This window comes from Miniopterus schreibersii (genome assembly GCF_964146895.1).
Source record: "Miniopterus schreibersii genome assembly, chromosome: 1".
Classification (NCBI taxonomy): domain Eukaryota; kingdom Metazoa; phylum Chordata; class Mammalia; order Chiroptera; family Miniopteridae; genus Miniopterus; species Miniopterus schreibersii.
The window spans coordinates 79,346,632-79,364,581 of record NC_138101.1 but is presented as its reverse complement, the minus strand read 5'-3'; the positions used below and the strand labels follow the sequence as shown (position 1 = coordinate 79,364,581).

The 17,950-nt window shown below is 38.8% G+C and overlaps 1 protein-coding gene across 1 annotated transcript in view; it reads left to right on the top strand.

Moving 5' to 3' along the window:
- LOC308566645 (uncharacterized protein) overlaps positions 1–15,761 on the top strand; it is a gene marked incomplete at its 3' end in the record, with an annotated part of 68,961 nt that extends 53,200 nt beyond the window's left edge. Inside the window, exons 19-23 of the mRNA XM_081157150.1 lie at positions 2,939–2,989; positions 4,699–4,749; positions 7,831–7,881; positions 13,238–13,271; positions 15,677–15,761. Coding sequence (XP_081013276.1) covers positions 2,939–2,989; positions 4,699–4,749; positions 7,831–7,881; positions 13,238–13,271; positions 15,677–15,761 — 272 coding nt within the window. The remainder of the gene's footprint in view (positions 1–2,938; positions 2,990–4,698; positions 4,750–7,830; positions 7,882–13,237; positions 13,272–15,676) is intronic.
- Positions 15,762–17,950: the final 2,189 nt, after the last annotated feature.

Sequence of the window (17,950 nt, the reverse complement as noted above, 5' to 3'; positions counted from 1 at the left end):
GAAGATTTATAATTAGAACATAAAAAGTGTAGGTGGGATGTAAAGTAAGCATGCAGAAGGTGAAGAAATTTGCCAGGAAAAGCGACAGAAGAGTGATGTTTAGCTGGAGGAACTTTCCGTTTGGCAGTGGGAACAGCAGTGCAAGGGCTCAGATGTACAAGAGAACTTTGCAGCATTAATGCCCAGTTCTGTTTTGATGGTGCACAATGTGTCCTGTGGGAATGCTTGGGAATGAGGTTAATACCTAGCGAAGGCAAGCTTATGAAAGTCTCCTACACCAGAAAGGAAGAGATCTTACCCTATAAGCCTTGGGCTGTCAGTCACATAGAATGGTCTTAGCTTCAGAGGATCGGTGGCCTAATTAACTGTGGCCAAAGCAACAGGAACCAGGGTTGTTTTGGTTTTTCGTGATGTCATCAGGATCCCAGTTGTCCCTTTCCAGGTGCATGGTTGTCAGCGTTAATGTGTTCTTTCCTGGCCAGCTGCTTAGCGAGGGCTCCGAGGCATCATATTCTCACATGACAGTGTGTAAAGGCTGGAAGGCCTGCTTTTCCTTATGCGTTTCTCCTTTCCTTTGAAATTTCCTGTTAAAAGTATAGTTGGCACACAATATATAACTTTCAGGTGTACAGCATGGTGGTTTCACATTTATATACTTTAGGATGTGATGACCATGCTAAGTCTAGTCACCCTCTATGTCCGTGCAAAGTTACTACGGTACTGACACATTTCCTGTGCTGTACACTGCGTCCGGGGTGCTCACATATGATATAACTGCAAGGTTCACTTCTTATTCATCTTCTTCTTTTTCATGCATCTCCTCAACTCATTAGCCTTTGGCAACCATGAGTTTATTCCCTGTAGCTATGGGTTGTTTTTCTGTTTGGTTTGTTTTGTTCGTTTTAGATTCCACATGTAAGTGAGACATACTATATTTGTCATTGTCTTATTTCACTTAGCATAACAGTTTCTTGGTCCTTTCATGTTGTGGTAAATGGCAAGATTTCCTTTTTTCATGTCTGAGTGATATTTCATTTATGCCATATATTGTTAAATCTTCTTTTTACCTATCGAACGACACCTACATTACTTTCATATCTTAGCTATTGTAAATAATGTTGCAGTGCGTATAGGGGTGCAGATATCTTTTCAAATCTGTGTTCCTGCTTTTGTTGAAGAAATGCCCAGAAGTGGAATGGCAGTTTTATTTCTAATTTTCTGAGGCATCTTCATGCTGTTTTTCATACTGCGTGTACCAATTTACAATCCCACGAGTGGAGTGGGAGGCTTTCTCTTTTCTCCACATCATGGCCAACACTATTTATTTATGTATTTATTTATGTATGTATGTATTTATTTATTTCTTTATTCATTTATTTATTTATTTCTATCTGAGGACAGCTATTCTGAGAGTCTGAGGTGGTCCTGCATTATGGCTTTCATTTGCATTTCCCTGATTGGTGATGCTGAGCTATATGTTTCTTTTAAATATGAGGAAAACTGAGGGGCTTGCAGTTGACTTTGGCTAACATTTTATAGGCTTGGGGTACATCACATGCTCACTCCTAAAACACTTAGTGGTAAACTAGGTACTGTGATTAGCTTAGTATAATCATTTCTCTTTGTGTATCAGGACAGTAAATGTCCAAATACAGCTGGGGATCTCAAGCAAGAAGGAAGACTAAGGTAGAGGGTCAGCCATATTTACTACAGGGATTCATTGGAGGGCACTGAGCAGATGTGTCATACGATTACACTTGTTGGGGGCACTCTGGTTTTGATATGAAGAGGTGGTCAGGATGCTTTTTCTGTAAAGGTGCTGATTTTAGGTCATGTCGCCTGTCATATCTCCTCAAGTCTGCCATTGTAGTGTGAGAGCAATCACAGACAATATGTCAAGGAGAAGGCAGGACTGTGTTCCAGTGAGACTTTATGTACAAAACCAGATGACAGGTTGTATTATTGCCCATAGTCCCTAGTTTGCAAAGCGCTCATGTACAGGACAGATTGAAGGAAACCACATAAAGACAATGAAAGACAAAGGAAGCTTTGCCTCCTTGGACTACCCTCAGGGCATGATGAAGCTCTCACCCATACATGCTGAAATCAAGTCAGGAGGGTCAATTTATTCCATTGAAGATGATTGTGTTTTTCTAAGCGTATGTCTTTCTCGTTTGTTCTGCTTAAAAAATTTTAATTTATGAAGGAATAATAATTGTGTAATTTTTGCCCCTGTGAAAGCCAATTGTTTGACTTGGGCAGTTGACAGTAGCAAAATAAAGCAGAGAAGGAAAAGATGTCTAGTTCACAGGATTTCATGACCATTAAGGGTAAAAAGTTAATAGAGGGAGAGAAATCTAAGCTGGTTAATTCACATTTCTTCAGCTTGTGCACTGGCATGTGAATTTGACATGGAGAATAAAATCTATCAGTTGAACAGGGAAGAGCAACAGTTCAACAGGAAAGACCAGTTTTCCCCCATACATGTTGAGTTTGTTGGAATATCCATGGGTAACTCACCCTATATTTTGGATACAGTTTCTTTGACTTTTACTTTGTCCTGTCAACAACTACCTTTCACAGGAGAGACATATTTTTAGTGTCATGAGATATTAAGAAAGATGTTAGAAACAAACCAATACAAGTCTGCAATCAATACAACCCTATTATACTATCTTTGATAATTATTGTTTTTCTCTCAATACCTCTGTGACTTGATTGATTCATATCTATTGTACAGAGGAATGAAATCCTGCTTAGTTGGAGAAAATTGCCAGTGTGATGTTTCATTTCCTTTATATGCACTTTCATATAGTAGGGCATATTGTCTGTCATTAGGATTCTGCATTTTCTATGTTGAGTAATTTTCCTTGTTTTTTTCTTTCACATTGTATTCTGTCGCCATTTCATTTATCTTTTCATACCTTTGTTCAAACAGATCTCCAGGAATCTTCAGAAGAAACATCAAGAAGAAGCGATTCCAAGAGAGGTATGCTTGAAATCACCCTCTGCCTCTAATCATGTGGAACATAGCATTCTGCATCATAAAAAGGCCAAATAATGCCATTTTGTTAGGGGTTGCGGAACCCACACCTAGGTGGGCTTATTCACTAGAAAAATTCATAGGACTCAACATAGAATTTTACTCCTACCTGTGATTTACTAGAGTGGAAGTATCATAACACAATCAGCAAGGAGAAAAGGTGTGTGTGACAAATTGTGGAGGACACCAGGCACAATCTTGCAAGACCTCTCTCCCTGTTGAGTTCCCAGGATGTGCTCAAGTATTCCACTGTCAAATTCTGACAAGACATGAGAAATGCCATCTACCAGTCCAAGAGTCCCTTTCCTCAGTGCCAAGGGTTTTACCGCACCCTAGTCACATCGGCATCTTTCCCACAGTGTGTGCCAAAATTCTAGATGTCCAGATGAAAAGGAATTGTTCAGAATGAGTCTCATTGTTTGTACAAACTCCTGGATCAAGCTGGACTTGCTCTCATAGTGTTTCTTAAGTTCTTCCTTAATAGACGAGTATTTATTATTATTTAAACAGTTAATTATAAGAGATTTAGAAACTTGACCAATATTGTTGGAGAAGTTCATTTATTTAGTCACCACTTCAAATATCCCATATGATATCTTTGTTTAACAAAGTAAAAGGAATTTAAGTTAAGAGGTTGTATGTTTCCTGTATAATCACATTATGACAAACTTAACATTTTAAGAAAGAATCTTCTTTTAGTTTTTAAAGCAAATGGATTACACTAAGTACATGAATACTTGTGATGGCATATTGATTTGTCTCAGTCAAAAGCCACTAAATCTAGGAAGTGAACTATACTTTCCTGGAATCAGAAACCAATGCTTCAGGATAAAAACGACTCCACTTAGCCAGTGGGCAAGGATCCCAATGACATTGGTTTTGTTCTTCTTAAAGAATCTTCATTTACGAAGGAAAATAATATTTGCTTGTATTTTCCCAATGGTGAAAGCCTTCGTTAAGAGCCCTTGTTAGACTGAAGCCGTTGACTGTAGCAAAATAAATAAGAGAAAGGAAAGAGGTCTAGTTCATATGATTTCATGATAATTAAATGTAAATATTATCATGGAGAGAGAAATCTAAGAGGTTTCATTCATAGGTCTCCAGTGTGCACACTCGCGTGTGAACTGGAGGTGGAGATTGGGACTTTATTATATGAACAGGGAAGAGCAACAGCTCAACAGGAAAGACCACTTTTTTTCCATACATGTTGTTTCTTCCGATATCCATGGGTAACGCACCCAACATTTTGGATACCATTTCTATGACTTTTTACCCTGTTTTTTCGTCAACTCCTTTTCATAGGGGTGCCATGTTTTTAGTATTATAAAATATTAAGGAAAAGTTTAGAAAGAAAGAAATAGAACTCTGTAATCACTAAAAAACTGTTGTACTAGCTTTGAGAATTATTGTTTTGCTTTTGCTACCCTAGTTTCTTGATTCATTCAGAACTATTGTAAAAAGGAATTAAATATCCTTAGAGAAAATTGCCAGTGTGATATTTCATTTCATTTATAGTCACTTGCATATAGGAGATCAGGCTCTCTATAATTAGGATTCTGCTTTTCCTATTTGGAGGAAATTGCCTTGTTTTTTTGTTACACATTGTTTTCTGACATCATCGTTGCATTTATCTTTTTCTTCCTTTAATCAAATAGATCTACTGCAATCCAAAAAGGAAGCAATAAGAATACCCAGTTCCAAGAGAGGTATGCTTGAAATCACCCTCTGCCTCTAATCATGTGGACCATACCATCCCGCAGCATAAAATTGTCACATATGCCATTCTGACAGGGGTTCCTGAACCCACACCTAGGTGGGCTAACTCACTAGAAAATTCATAGGACTCAACATGTAGTTTTACTCTTACCTATGATTTCCTAGACTGGGAGGATCATACGACAATCAGGAGAGAGAAAATGTGTGTGTGACAAAGTGTGGAGGACACCAGGTAACCGCTTGCAAGAGCTCTCTCCCTGTGGAGTTCCCAGGATGTGCTCAAGTATTCCACTGTCAAATTTTGACAAGACATGTGAAATGTCATCTATGAAACCCCAGAGTCCCTTTAGACCCAGTGCCAAGGGTTTTATGGCACCCTAGTCACATCTGCATCTTCCCCATAGTGCGTGCCAAAATTCTAGATGGCCAGATGGCAAGCAAGTGTTCAGAATGAATCCCATTGGTTGTACACACTCCTAGATCACGCTGGATGGGCTCCTATTGTGTTCCTTAATTTCTTCCTTAAGAGACTAGTATTTATTATTATTTAAACAGTTAATTGTAAGAGATTTTAAAACTTGAGCAATATTGTTGGAGAAGAAGTTCATTTATTTAGTCACCACTTCAAATATCCCATATGATATCTTTATGTAATAAAGTAAAAGGATTATAAGTTTAGCGGTTGCATGTGTCCTCTATAATCACAGTATGAGATACTTAACGTGTTAAGACAGGATCTTTTGTTTAGTTTTTATACCAAATGGATTACACTAAGTATATAAATACTTGTTATTGCATATTGATTTGTCTCAGCAAAAAGTCGCGAAAACTAGGTACTGAAAAATACTATCCTGGAATCAGAAACCAATGCTTAAGGATAAAAATGACTCCACTTAGCCAGTGGGCAAGGATCCCAATGACATTCATTTTGTTGTTGTTAAAGAATCTTCATTTCCAAAGGAAAATAATATTTGCTGTTATTTTCTGTTTTGTGAAAACCATCGGTAAGAGCCCCTGTTAGACTAAGGCCATTGACTATAGCAAAATAAAGAAGAGAAAGGAAAGATGTCTAGTTCATATGATTTCATGATAATTAAATGTAAGTGTTACCATGGAGAGAGAAATCTAAGGTGGTTCACTAATAGGTCTCCAGCGTGCACACTGGCATGTGAACTGGAGGTGGAGAATGGGACTTTATTAGATGAACAGGGAAGAGCAATAGCTCAACAAGAAAGACCAGTTTTTTTCCATACATGTTGAGGTTGTTGGGGTGTCCATGGGTATCTTTTTTTCCCTTTATTCAAATAGATCTACTGCAATCTACAGAAGAAGCAGTAAAAAGACCCAGTTCCAAGAGACGTATGCTTGAAATCACCCTCTGCCTCTAATCATATGGAACATACCATCCCACATCATGAAACTGTCACATAATGCCATTCTGACAGGGGTTCCTAAACCCACACCTAGGTGGGCTTACTCACTAGAAAATTCATAGGACTCAACATGTAGTTTTACTCTTACCTATGATTTCCTAGACTGGGAGGATCATACGACAATCAGGAGAGAGAAAATGTGTGTGTGACAAAGTGTGGAGGACACCAGGTACCCGCTTGCAAGTCTCTCTCCCTGTGGAGTTCCCAGGATGTGCTCAAGTATTCCACTGTCAAATTCTGACAAGACATGTGAAATGCCATCTACCAAACCCCAGAGTCCCTTTAGACTCAGTGCCAAGTGTTTTATGGCACCTTAGTCACATCGACATCTTCCCCATAATGTGTGCCCAAATTCTAGATGGCCAGATGGCAAGCAAGTGTTCAGAATGAATCCCATTGGTTGTACACACTCCTGGATCATGCTGGATGGGCTCCTATAGTGTTTCTTAATTTCTTCCTCAATAGACTAGTATTTGTTATTATTTAAACAGTTAATTGTAGGCGATTTAAAATCTGGAGCAGTATTGTTGGAGAAGTTCATTTATTTAGTCACGACTTCTTATATCCCATAGTATGTCTTTATGTAAGAAAGTAAAAGGATTTTAAATTAAGAGGTTGTATGTTTTCTCTGTAATCACAGTATGAGAAACTTCACTTGTTAAGAAAGGTGTTTTTGTTTAGTGTTTATAGCAAATGAATTACACTAACCATATAAATACTTGTTATTTCATATTGATTTGTCTCAGCAAAATGTCACTAAAACTAGGAACTGAACAATACTTTCCTGGAATCACAAACCAATGGTTAAGGATAAAAATGACTCCACTTAGCCAGTGAGCAAGGACCCCAATGAGATTGGTTTTGTTGTTCTTAAAGAATCTTCATTTAGAAAGGAAAATAATATTTGCTATTATTTTGCCCAGTGTGGAAGTCATAATTAAGACCCCTATTAGACTGAGGCCATTGACCGTAGCAAAATAAAGAAGAGAAAGGAAACAGGTCTAATTCTTATGATTTCATGATAATTAAATGTAAATATTATCATGGAGAGAGAAATCTAAGATGGGTCACTCATAGGTCCCCAGTGTGCACACTGGTGTGTGAACTGGTGGTGCAGAATGGGACTTTATTAGGTGAACAGGGAAGAGCAACAGCTCAACAGGAATGACTAGTTTTATCCCATCAATGTTGAGACAGTTGTGATATCCATGGGTAACTCACCCTACAGTTTGGAAACAGTTTCTTTGACTTTTTACCTTGTTTTTACAACCACTGCCTTTCATAGGATTGCCATGTTTTTAGTGTCATAAGATATTAAGGAAAAGTTTAGAAACAATGAAATAGTACTCTGTAATCACTAGAACACTGTTGTTCTATCTTTGAGAATTATTGTTTTTCTTTCGTTATCCTAGTTGCTTAATTCATTCAGAACTGTTTTCAAAGGGAATTAAAGTGTCCTTAGAGAGAATTTCCAGTGTAATGTTTCAATTCATTTATAGCATCTTTCATTGTGTAGAACATGTTGTTAATTATTTGGATTTTGTTTTTTCCATTTTGAGTAAATAGGATATTTGTTTTTTTCACATTGTTTTTGACATTATTGTTTAATTTATCTCTTTCATGCCTTCCTTCAAATAGTCCTACAGGGATCTTCAAAAGAAGTATTAAGAAAAACAGACTCCCAGAGAGGTATGTTGGAAATCACCGTCTTCCTCTAATCATGTGGAACATACCATCCTGCGTCATAAAAATGCCACATATGCCATTCTGTTAGGTGTTCCTTAACTCACACCTAGGTGGGCTTATGCACTGAAAAGATTCATAGGACTCAACATGTAGTTTTACTCCTACCTGTGATTTAGTAGAGTGGAAGGGTCTTAGTTCAATCAACAAGGAGAAATGTTTTGTGTGACAAAGTGTGGAGGACACCAGGCACAAGCTTGCAAGAACTCTCTCCCTGTGGAGTTCCCAGGCTATACTTAAGTATTCCAGTGTTAAATTCTGACAACACTTGTGAAATGTCACCTACCAATTCCAGAGTCTCGTTAAACTCAATGCCAAGGGTTTTATGGCACCCTAGTCACATCAGCATCTTCCCCATAGTGTGTGCCAAAATTCTAGATGGCCAGAAGGAAAACAAGTGTTCAGAATGAATCCCATTGGTTGTTCAAAGTTTTTAGTCACAGTGAATCCCTCCTTACCTGTTAAGAAATTGTGTATACCCTCTCCTGATTCAGCTTATCTGGCACCAACCCAGGGTTAGCCATTTGAGTAAGACTTTCTATGGATAGCTGGTTTAGGCTTGCTGTGAAATATTTTTCTGCCCAGCAGTTATTGTCCTGACTGAATTTTTGGGATTAACTTAAAATTTTATTTTTAAAGCAAGTAATATGATTATATAACATTGTGCTGGTTTCAGTTGCATCATGCATATTTAATAGCAATGCCAGCCACTTTTGTTACTCTTGGTGAGTATTTCACAGGTATTTGTATATAAATGACTTGAGCAATATTAGGCATTTATAATCTTTTCTTTTTATTCGAATAATGTTTCAAGATCATTTTTAGATAAAATCAGCATGATGATTTCTGATTTAAAATAAAAATAAAAATTGTCTTTTAATTATAAGTATGATTTAGTTTTGATTTATATTGCACTTATTCCCTGTTTATAATTATAAAGAAGATAGTCAATGATATTTATCAGTGTTTTTCTTACCTTTCCTAGTACATATACAATTCAAGTCATTTGCTTGTTTATATCTTTTCATCTGCTTCATTCAATTGAGGGGATAATATCCATATTCTGATACTTGGATATTTCTTTTTTATATATTTATTTATTTTAATTTATCTTTATTGTTGAAAATATTACAGGTGTCCCATTCCCCCCCCCCAATTGATCCCCTCTACCTCGTTCCCACCTCCTCCCCAGGACTTTACCCCATTATTGACTGTGTTCATGGGTTACCCATATATGCATATAACTTCTTTAGTTAATCTCTTCCCACCCTCCATCCCCTTTCCCTCTTTTCTCTGAAATATGATCATCTGTTGCATGCGTCAGTGTCTCTGGATCTATTTAGTTTGTCAGATTCTTTTGTTCATTAGCTTTTTATTAAAGAAGACCCTTCAACATTTCCTGTAGTGCTGGTCTGGTGGTGATGAACTTCTTTAGTTTTTTCTTATCCTTGAATCTCTTTATCTGACCTTCAATTCGAAATGGTAGCTTTGCTGGAGAGAGCAATCTTGGTTGCAGTTCCTTGTTTTTCATCACTTTGAATATTTCTTGCCTCTCACTTTTGGCCTGCAAATTTTCTGTTGAGAAATCAACTGACAGTTGTATGGGCGCTCCTTTGTAGGTAACTAACTGCTTTTCTCTTGCAGCTTTTAAGATTCTCTTTTTGTCTTTAACCTTAGGCATTTTAATTATGATGTGTCTTGCTGTGGGCCTCTTTGGGTTCCTCTTGTTTGGGACCCTCTGTGCGTTCTGGACTTGTAAGTCTATTTCTTTCCCCAGTTAGGGGAAGTTTTCTGTAATTACTTTTTCAAATAGGTTTGCAATTACTTGGTGTCTTTCTTCCCCTTCTGGCACCCCAATAATATGAATGTTGGGCCTCTAGAAGTTGTCCCAGAGGCTCCTTATACTATTTTCATATTTCTGGATTCTTTTTTCTTTTTTCTCATCTGTTTCAGTGCTTTTTGTTTCCTCACGTTCTGAATTGCTAATTTGATTCACAGTGTCCTCTACTCTACTGTTGATTCCATGTAAATTATTCTTCATTTCAGTTCGTGTAGCCTTCATTTCAAATTTGTACTTTATTATCTCATTGATGGTCTCACTTGTTTTTGTAATACTCTTACTAATGTGCTTTGAGCATCCTTATAAACAAAATTCTGAACTCTGTATCTGTTAGCTTGCTTGGTTCTATTTCATTTAGTTCCTTTTCTGGAGATTCCTTTTGTTCTTTTCTTTGTGACATGTTTCTTTGCCTCCACATTTTGGCTGCTTCCAAGTGTTTGTTTCTATGTATTAGGTAGAGCTGCTGTGTCTCCTGGAATTTGTAGAGTGGCTTTGTGTAGTAGGTGTCCTGTAGGGTTCAGTGGCTCAGCCTCTCCAGTCACCTGATCTGGGCTTTCTAGGTGCTCCCCTGTGTGGGCTGTGTGCTCTGATTTGTTGTAGTTGAGGCTTGGTTGCTGTTGGTGTCCCTGGGAGGAATTGACCTGCAGGCCAATTGGCTATGAGGACCAGCTGCAACTACAACTAAAGAGCTAGTGTGCTGGAGGCACCCCTATGGATCAGGATTTACTTCAGTGAAGCTTTGGTGTGCACCAATTGTGCCCCTTGAGTGTTTCACTTGTGGATGTAGTAGGGTTATAATCCAGTGTGGTCTAGTCTGACCACCAAGTGCACTGTCTCTGGGGCCTCCTGGGAGGTGCAAAGTCAGCCTCTGCCAGTGCCTTGCCCAAGTTCACCCAGCATGAGCTACACAGCAAACCGTAGTTGGCCGCTACTTGCGCTGGGCTTAGAGGTGTCCAGGAGAGGCCAAGTTATGCAGGCTGCCACTAGTGCCAGGGCTGTGGCCACTCACAAGACATGTGGGGCATGCTGCTGCTTGCTTGAGAGATTTTAGGAAAGTCCTAAATAAATGATTTGAGAGGCCACTTGCATAGAAAAGCCACTGGAAATGGCTCGGTTGAACTGGCATGTAGGGAGGGGCGGGTCTCCTGGAATCACCGGGGCGAGGCCAAAGGTGTGAGTCAGTTGGTAGAGATTCAAATATGCCACCTGCCTGCTGGCTCTGTGGGGGGAGGGCTTGAGAAAGGAGCAATGGCCTCTGCCAGCTCTTCTGCCTGGGAGAAAGCTGCCCCTCTACCTCTCGCCCTGATTTCAGGGAAGTTAGTTCCTCCCCAAATGTCCCAGATCCTTTCTTTTTTATTTATTTTTTAATATATCTTTATTGATTTCAGAGAGAGGAAGGGAGAGGGAGAGAGAGAGATAGAAACATCAATGATGAGAGAGTCATTGATCAGCTGCAGCCCACAACAGGGGCATGTACCTTGACTGGGAATTGAACCCTGATCACCTGGATACTAGGTCGACGCTCAACCGCTGAGCCATGCCCAGCCGGGCCACATCCTTTCAAGTTGCTGCCCAGAGCTGGGGCTCAGAGGGAGCGTGTCTGAGTGAGTTCATGTGCAGGCCCTTTAAGAAGAAGTGCCTGGGACTCCTGCAGCCTCCGCATCCCTAGGCCACAGTCCCCGCTGGTTTTCCAAGACCGAAGTTGTGGGGCGTTCTCTTCCCATTCCTGAAGACCTGGGCTGGGGGGCCTGATATGAGGCTCGGACCCCTCGCTCCTCTAGGAAACCTCTACTGCCAAGATGTCCCTCCCAGGTTTATCCTTCGGCTCCAGGTAATCACCTCTCGGTGATTCATCCCCAATCCGCCCGCCTCTTCCCCCCTCCCGCTGGACTCGGTGCTCCTTTAGTTCCCTCCTTTAGGGCTTCTGTTTAGCCAGATTTCAGGAGGTCCTGAGTGATGGTGGTTTTGTATTTTAGTTGTAATTTTGATGTGGTTGTGGGAGGCAGCGGGTGCAGCTGTTATCTATGCGGCCATGTTGTTTCCTCACTGGATCTTTATATTAATTTTGAAGCTGCCTGTGTCTTGAAAATAGTGTTAATATGTTGCTCTATGTTAATAGCAGGTTCAGCAGATATTTTTTAAAAAACAATTAGTAAGCATTATTTTTTTAAAACATTTTTAGATTCATAGCAATACTGAGTGGGAAGTACAAGAGTTCCCATAAACCCCACATCCCCATACACACAGCCTCCCTCAGTTTTGACATCCTGCACCAGAGGGGTACATTTATTACAACGGATGTACCTGCACTGACTCATCATTATCAACCAAAGTCCATAGTTTACATTAAGGTTCACTCTTGGTGTTGTACATTCAGTGGGTTTTGACAAATGTATGATGATATGTGTGGACCATTAGGTATCACAGAGAATCGTTCCACTGCCTTAGGAGTCCTCTGTGCTCTGCTTCTTCATCCCTCTCTGCTCCATAAGCTCTGGAACCCACTGCTTCTTTTACTGTCTCCATAGTTTTGCCTTTTCCTGACTGTTGAATAGTTGGAGTCATATAGTGGGTATCTTTTTGAATGTTTAAAAAATTAAAATCCTGAGGTACTTGAATGTAGTTACCCAAGATGTTCTTTGTCCTTTGTGGTTTGTTCTTGTTCATCAGCATAGGATCTGATGACATATGCCACACAAGCCAAAAAAGCATGATTTCTGTAGGCATTTGCCACTAATGGGGAGGGTTGAGAAAAATGACCTCATGCACTACTGCAGGGCACTAACTGTTTGAACCACGCTGCTGTATGTGGTGGGTCCAGATAGACTCTAGCAATGGAAGGAGACAGTCTCAAGGGGTTATACTTTATACTACTGGAATCAAAGTCTTTCTTACTTATCTCGCAATTGGGTATAGGAAGAGAAAGGGTCTGTTTCCTTTGTTTTGCTGTGCTGCCAAGTGTAGTGCTTAGTGACCAAATTTCCTTGTGATAGAGTGTTTCATCCTAAACCAGCTAGTCTTCACTGAAGAACTGGAGAAGTGGCCATTGTGTTACAGCAAACTAAGCACACCCTCTTCTAACTGCTCTTCATGGCAGGAGTCCAGAAAACTCATGCTACTTAAGTTTGATATTGTTCGTTTATGATACTGCTTCTCCTAATGATATCGTTTTCTGTCAGTCTGATGGGGTTTGGGTAGGGTTATGTTCATTGTAAATAGCAGTTCATATGTAGGTATCACATTTTGATGGAGCCCACTCTTTTCTTTTCTCTTGCATTTGATATATTTAAAAAAGGGAAAGTAAATATTCCTAACGTATTAATGGCCTATCCATTATATCATTACTATTCACTCTAGTATAGTCTTCAGGTGTGGTCCCAAAGGAATCCTTCCTAACAAAGCATTAAAGTCCTGTATTTTTCTATTGTTGCTTTAAAGTGTATTTTACTTTTTCTTTAATAGGGGGTGAGAGCTCTGAAGAAGACTCTTTAAGGAGGTAGGATTTTAAAAAATTATGTTAGTTAAGAAATGCATTTCTAGAGTGTTCTACTGTGGGGTAGGCCCAATATTATGTAATTAACATGTTACATAGTCATCACAATAGCTTTGCAAAGTAGCTATGCTATTATAGCTTACTTTTTATTAATTAGGCAACTGTGATTCAGGGAGGTTGATTAATTGACCAATGACTCCAACTACTGATCCATGACTTGACTGTCAACCTACTTGGCTCCCAAATCTATTCTGTGGTCCCTCAACATACACTGATAAGTCCCTGTACAGCACTGGCATCGAGATAAGGATGCAAATCATATCAACTCAGAAAGTCACATCTAACTGTGTGTTAACTCTGATTTAGAGTTTTTCTAAGAGGCCCAGTTAGTCCAAGCATTTGTCTTGCTATACTTGACAATTGCAGTGGTAACTAGTACCTCCTTTTCCCATTAAAGGCCGTAGGGCACTTCACAGTTAGCTATGGCCACAGAACCAAAGGTTTTATCCAAGCAAGGCCTAATCAGGCAAGTGTTTCTAGGTATAATGATATCTCTTCTTCTAGAAATGAATTCCTTATCTGTAAGTAACAAATGTCTATGTGTAGACCATGTTATGTTAATTAAATTCGACATCTATTTAGAGGATATTTCTAATTGACTACTTTATTTACTGACTTCCCAGTCTGGTTTTCCCCTCAGGCTAGCACCTTTGCCTAGTTGTATTAAGTTTTTTCTTTTTTTCCTAGAGTCCTTTTTTCCTCTTCCATGACTTTTCTTGATATTTTTACTTTCTTCTCTATTTTTGGTGTTTCTTTCATTGTGCTATTTTTTCCCACTTCTGCCAGCGGTGGTGTTCTCCATTTTTCTATAGACAGAATCAAAGGCACATAGAATTTCAGGAGTTTAAGGAATTTTAGCAATTAATTAATGAGAAAACCTTCTAGCACTTCAACCTGTGTTTCATAACCTGGTCAAGTGGTTGTTCACATGTAGAATTTGAAACTCCAAGAGATTAAAGCGACTCTTTGGAACATAGTAAGTGGTGGAAATGAAATGTAAACTCAGGTTTCTAAGTGTTATAATCTTCCCTCTTTATCATCCTGTAGGTGAGTGTTTTAATAATAGAAATATGGGGAATGGGTCTAGTGAACACAGTGGATAGAGGTTAGGAGTGGAATTAACAGGGGAATCCCAAGTTTCAAGATGAACAACACTGGGTTGGGATAGGAATTAGAGTTTTAGAAAAGAGATGAGAATATGGGGGTTCATGACAAGTTAATGATAAGTTATAAGAAGGAAGCCACAGGATGTTGGTAGTTGTCTAGAAAGGCACATTAAAAAAAGGGGCTCAGGAGAATCCTGATGAGGTTGCTGCTCTTTTGTTTGTTTATTTGGAGGAACTAGGACAATTACAGAAAGCTATTAAAATACTTTGAGCCACTGGAAAGATTCTTTTGATCACAAGCAGGACTGTGGTATTATCTACCTGAACTCTGACTTACAGAGTGGGGCTTTTGGTCCCATTGAGTCTTAGGGGACTGGAGATTGCTGAACGACATAGATCTATGGCCCAAGGCAGGTGTCTTCTCACCTCTACCTCTTTTCCCAATTAGCTGATGTGCTTCCCATGTACACGCAGGGTTGGGCAGGGGCAGGACTAGCTGTCAAATCAGTAATGGGGTTGGGTAGTTGATAACACGCCTATATTATGAGTGAATCACTGAGACTCTATTTAGTTTGTTTTCCAGGAGCAGGGAAATAGAGAGCTCCTATTCTTGGTAATTGGAGCCCAGCCTTGTATCAGGAGTCTGTGCCTTCATAGGTTGAAGATTTAAAGGTTGAAGACTGTCATTGAGTCTGCAGAAGGGTGATCTGGGAGTGGAAAGGCTAAGAACACATAAATTTGTTCATTGACATTTGGACATTTAACTTTTAACCATTTCAGGGAACTTCCTGTACAGTTTTAGGGTAAAAGGAAGGAATGGGTTCTCCTTAATAAGTGGTTTCCATGTTCAAGAATCAAGAGTGCCATTTTTACTGATGTAGATTAGTCTTTGAACCAGGGACAGATGATGGGGAAGAGACAGTGTATCTTTCTACCTTGGTTTAAGTCATCAGATTTGTTCCAGTTCAGGTTACAAATTTATGTTAGCCATTAAGTGGTAAAAAGAAATTAATCTCAAGCAGAGTGTGTCTTCATTAAATAGTTCATAGGTTGGGAGAGGTGGCAGCAGAAATAGATAACTAAAAGCTTTTCTAAAACAGGGGCCTGATGTTAATTATATCAAGAATCTTCATTTGATACATAGATAGCTGATTTTTCGCTTAAAATTTTTTGTTGCTTTTTTTTAAAGAAATGAACTCACTCTTTTTGTTTGTTTGTTTGTTTGTATATTTTACTGTAAAGACTTTCCAGCAAACCTGGCATTAATGATTCAGTTCCTATATCCCACCATGAAGATTTCAAGGTAATGTGCTCTCTTGTGAAATGAATTTTCCTGCCCTCGATTTAATTTTGCGTGGTAGCACTTACTCTTAAAATTTTGTAGTAGACTACCTTTAGGTTTGTACCAGAAAATTAGTCTTTTTATTTTTAAATCCTCAACCAAGGATATATATTTTTTAAATTGGTTTTAGAGCGAGAGGAAGGGTTAGAAAGAAAAATCAAGAGGCTATCTCCCGAGTGTGCCTCAACTGTGATTGAACTGGCAACCTGGGTATGTGCCCTGTGAATCAAACCCATGACCCTTCTGTGCATGGGATGATGGTCCAACTAACCGAGCCACACCAGCCAAAGCAGAAAATTTGTCTATTTTATTGCGTGATTCCTTTTACATGCAATTTCTACAGTAAGTGAATCTATGGAGACAGAAATCAGACAAATGGTTGCCAGAAACTGCAATAGGGGGAATGGGGAGCTATTGTTTCATCAGAATGGGGTTTCCTACTGGAGTGATGAAAAGTTTTCAAACTAGATAGAGGTGATCATTGTACAACATTGTAAATGTAGCAAATGCTACTACATTTTTCACTTTAAAATTGTTAACTTTATGTTTGGTGAACTTGACTCACGAAAGATAGAATACTGTCATAACAACAATCAATCAGTCGATCAAATTAAGGTCACGTTACACATTTTAAAACAATCCGATGGGCTCATTTGAAACACGTATTCCGGTGAAAGTTTGCATTGTTAATTTGAGGTTTCTTGTTTCTTGAGGTAAACCTGTATTGCTATGAATTTCCCTCTTAGGACTGCTTTTACTGTGTCCCATAGATTTTTGGGTGGTCTGTTACCATTTCATTTGTCTCAAGATATCTTTTGATTTCTTTCTTGATCTCATTGTTAACCCATTCACTGTTTAGTAACATGTTATTTAGCCTTTATGTGTTTGTGTGGTGTTTTGTTTTTGTTTTTGTTTTGCAATTGATTTCTAGTTTCGTACCATTGTGGTTGGAGAAGATGTGTGAAATGATTTCAATCTTTTTAAATTTATTGAGGCTTTTTTTATGGTCTAACATGTGGTCTATCCTGGAAACTGTTTATGTGCACTTGAAAAAAATGTATACCATGCAGTTTTGATTTGTTTTTGTTTTTGTTTTTGTTTTTTTGTTTTTTTGGAAGATCTCACTGTTGATGTCAATGGGGTATTAAACTCCCCAACTATGATTCTACCAATATTTGCTTTATATATTTAGGTGCTCCTATGGTGGGTGCATATATGTTTACAAGGGTTATTTCTTCTTGTTGGATTGATTCCATTATCATTATGTAATGACCTTCTTTGTCTCTTGTTGTAGCCTTAGTTTTAAATTCTAGTTTGTCTGATCAAAGTAGTGCTATCCCAGCTTTTTTGTTTGCATTTGAAAATTTTTTAAATTAATTTTTAAATTTATTGACTTGAGAGAGAGAGAGAGGAAAGGAGAGAGACAGAGAGAGACAGAGGGATAAAGAGAAACATTGATTTGTTGTTCCACTCATTTATGCATTCATTGGTTGCTTCTTGCATGTTCCGTGATGAGAGACTGAACCCACACACTTGGCATATCAGGACGGCCAACTGAGCTACTTGGCCAGGGCCCGTTTTGTTTGCATTTGCAGGAAATATCTGTTTCCATCCCTTTACTTTCAGTCTGTGTGTATCTTTCGCTGAGGTGGGTGTATTGTAGACAGCAAAGGTAGGGATCTTTTTTCTTTTTTTTAAATATATATTTATTGATTTCAGAGAGGAAGGGAGAGGGAGAGAGAGGGATAGAAACATCAATGATTAGAGAGTCATTGAATGGTTGTCTCCTGCACACCCCCGGCTGGGGATCGAGCCCACATCCTGGGCATGTGCCCTGACCAGGAAGTGAACTGTGATCTCCTGGATCCTAGGTCAATGCTCAACCGCTGAGCCAAGCCCAGCCAGGCAGGATCTTGTTTTCTTATCCATTCATCTACTCCATGTCTTTTGATTGGAGCATTGAAGCCATTTACATTTAAAGTGATTATTGATAGGTACACCCTTATTCCTATTTTATTCTTTATAATTATGTCCTCTCTGTTTTTCATATTCTTTGTATAAAAGTCCCTTTAATATTTCCTCTAATACTGGTTTGTTGGTGATGAACTCCTTTAGCTTACCTGGGAAGCTCTTTTTTTCTCCTTCAATTTTAAATGATAGACTTGCTGGGTAGA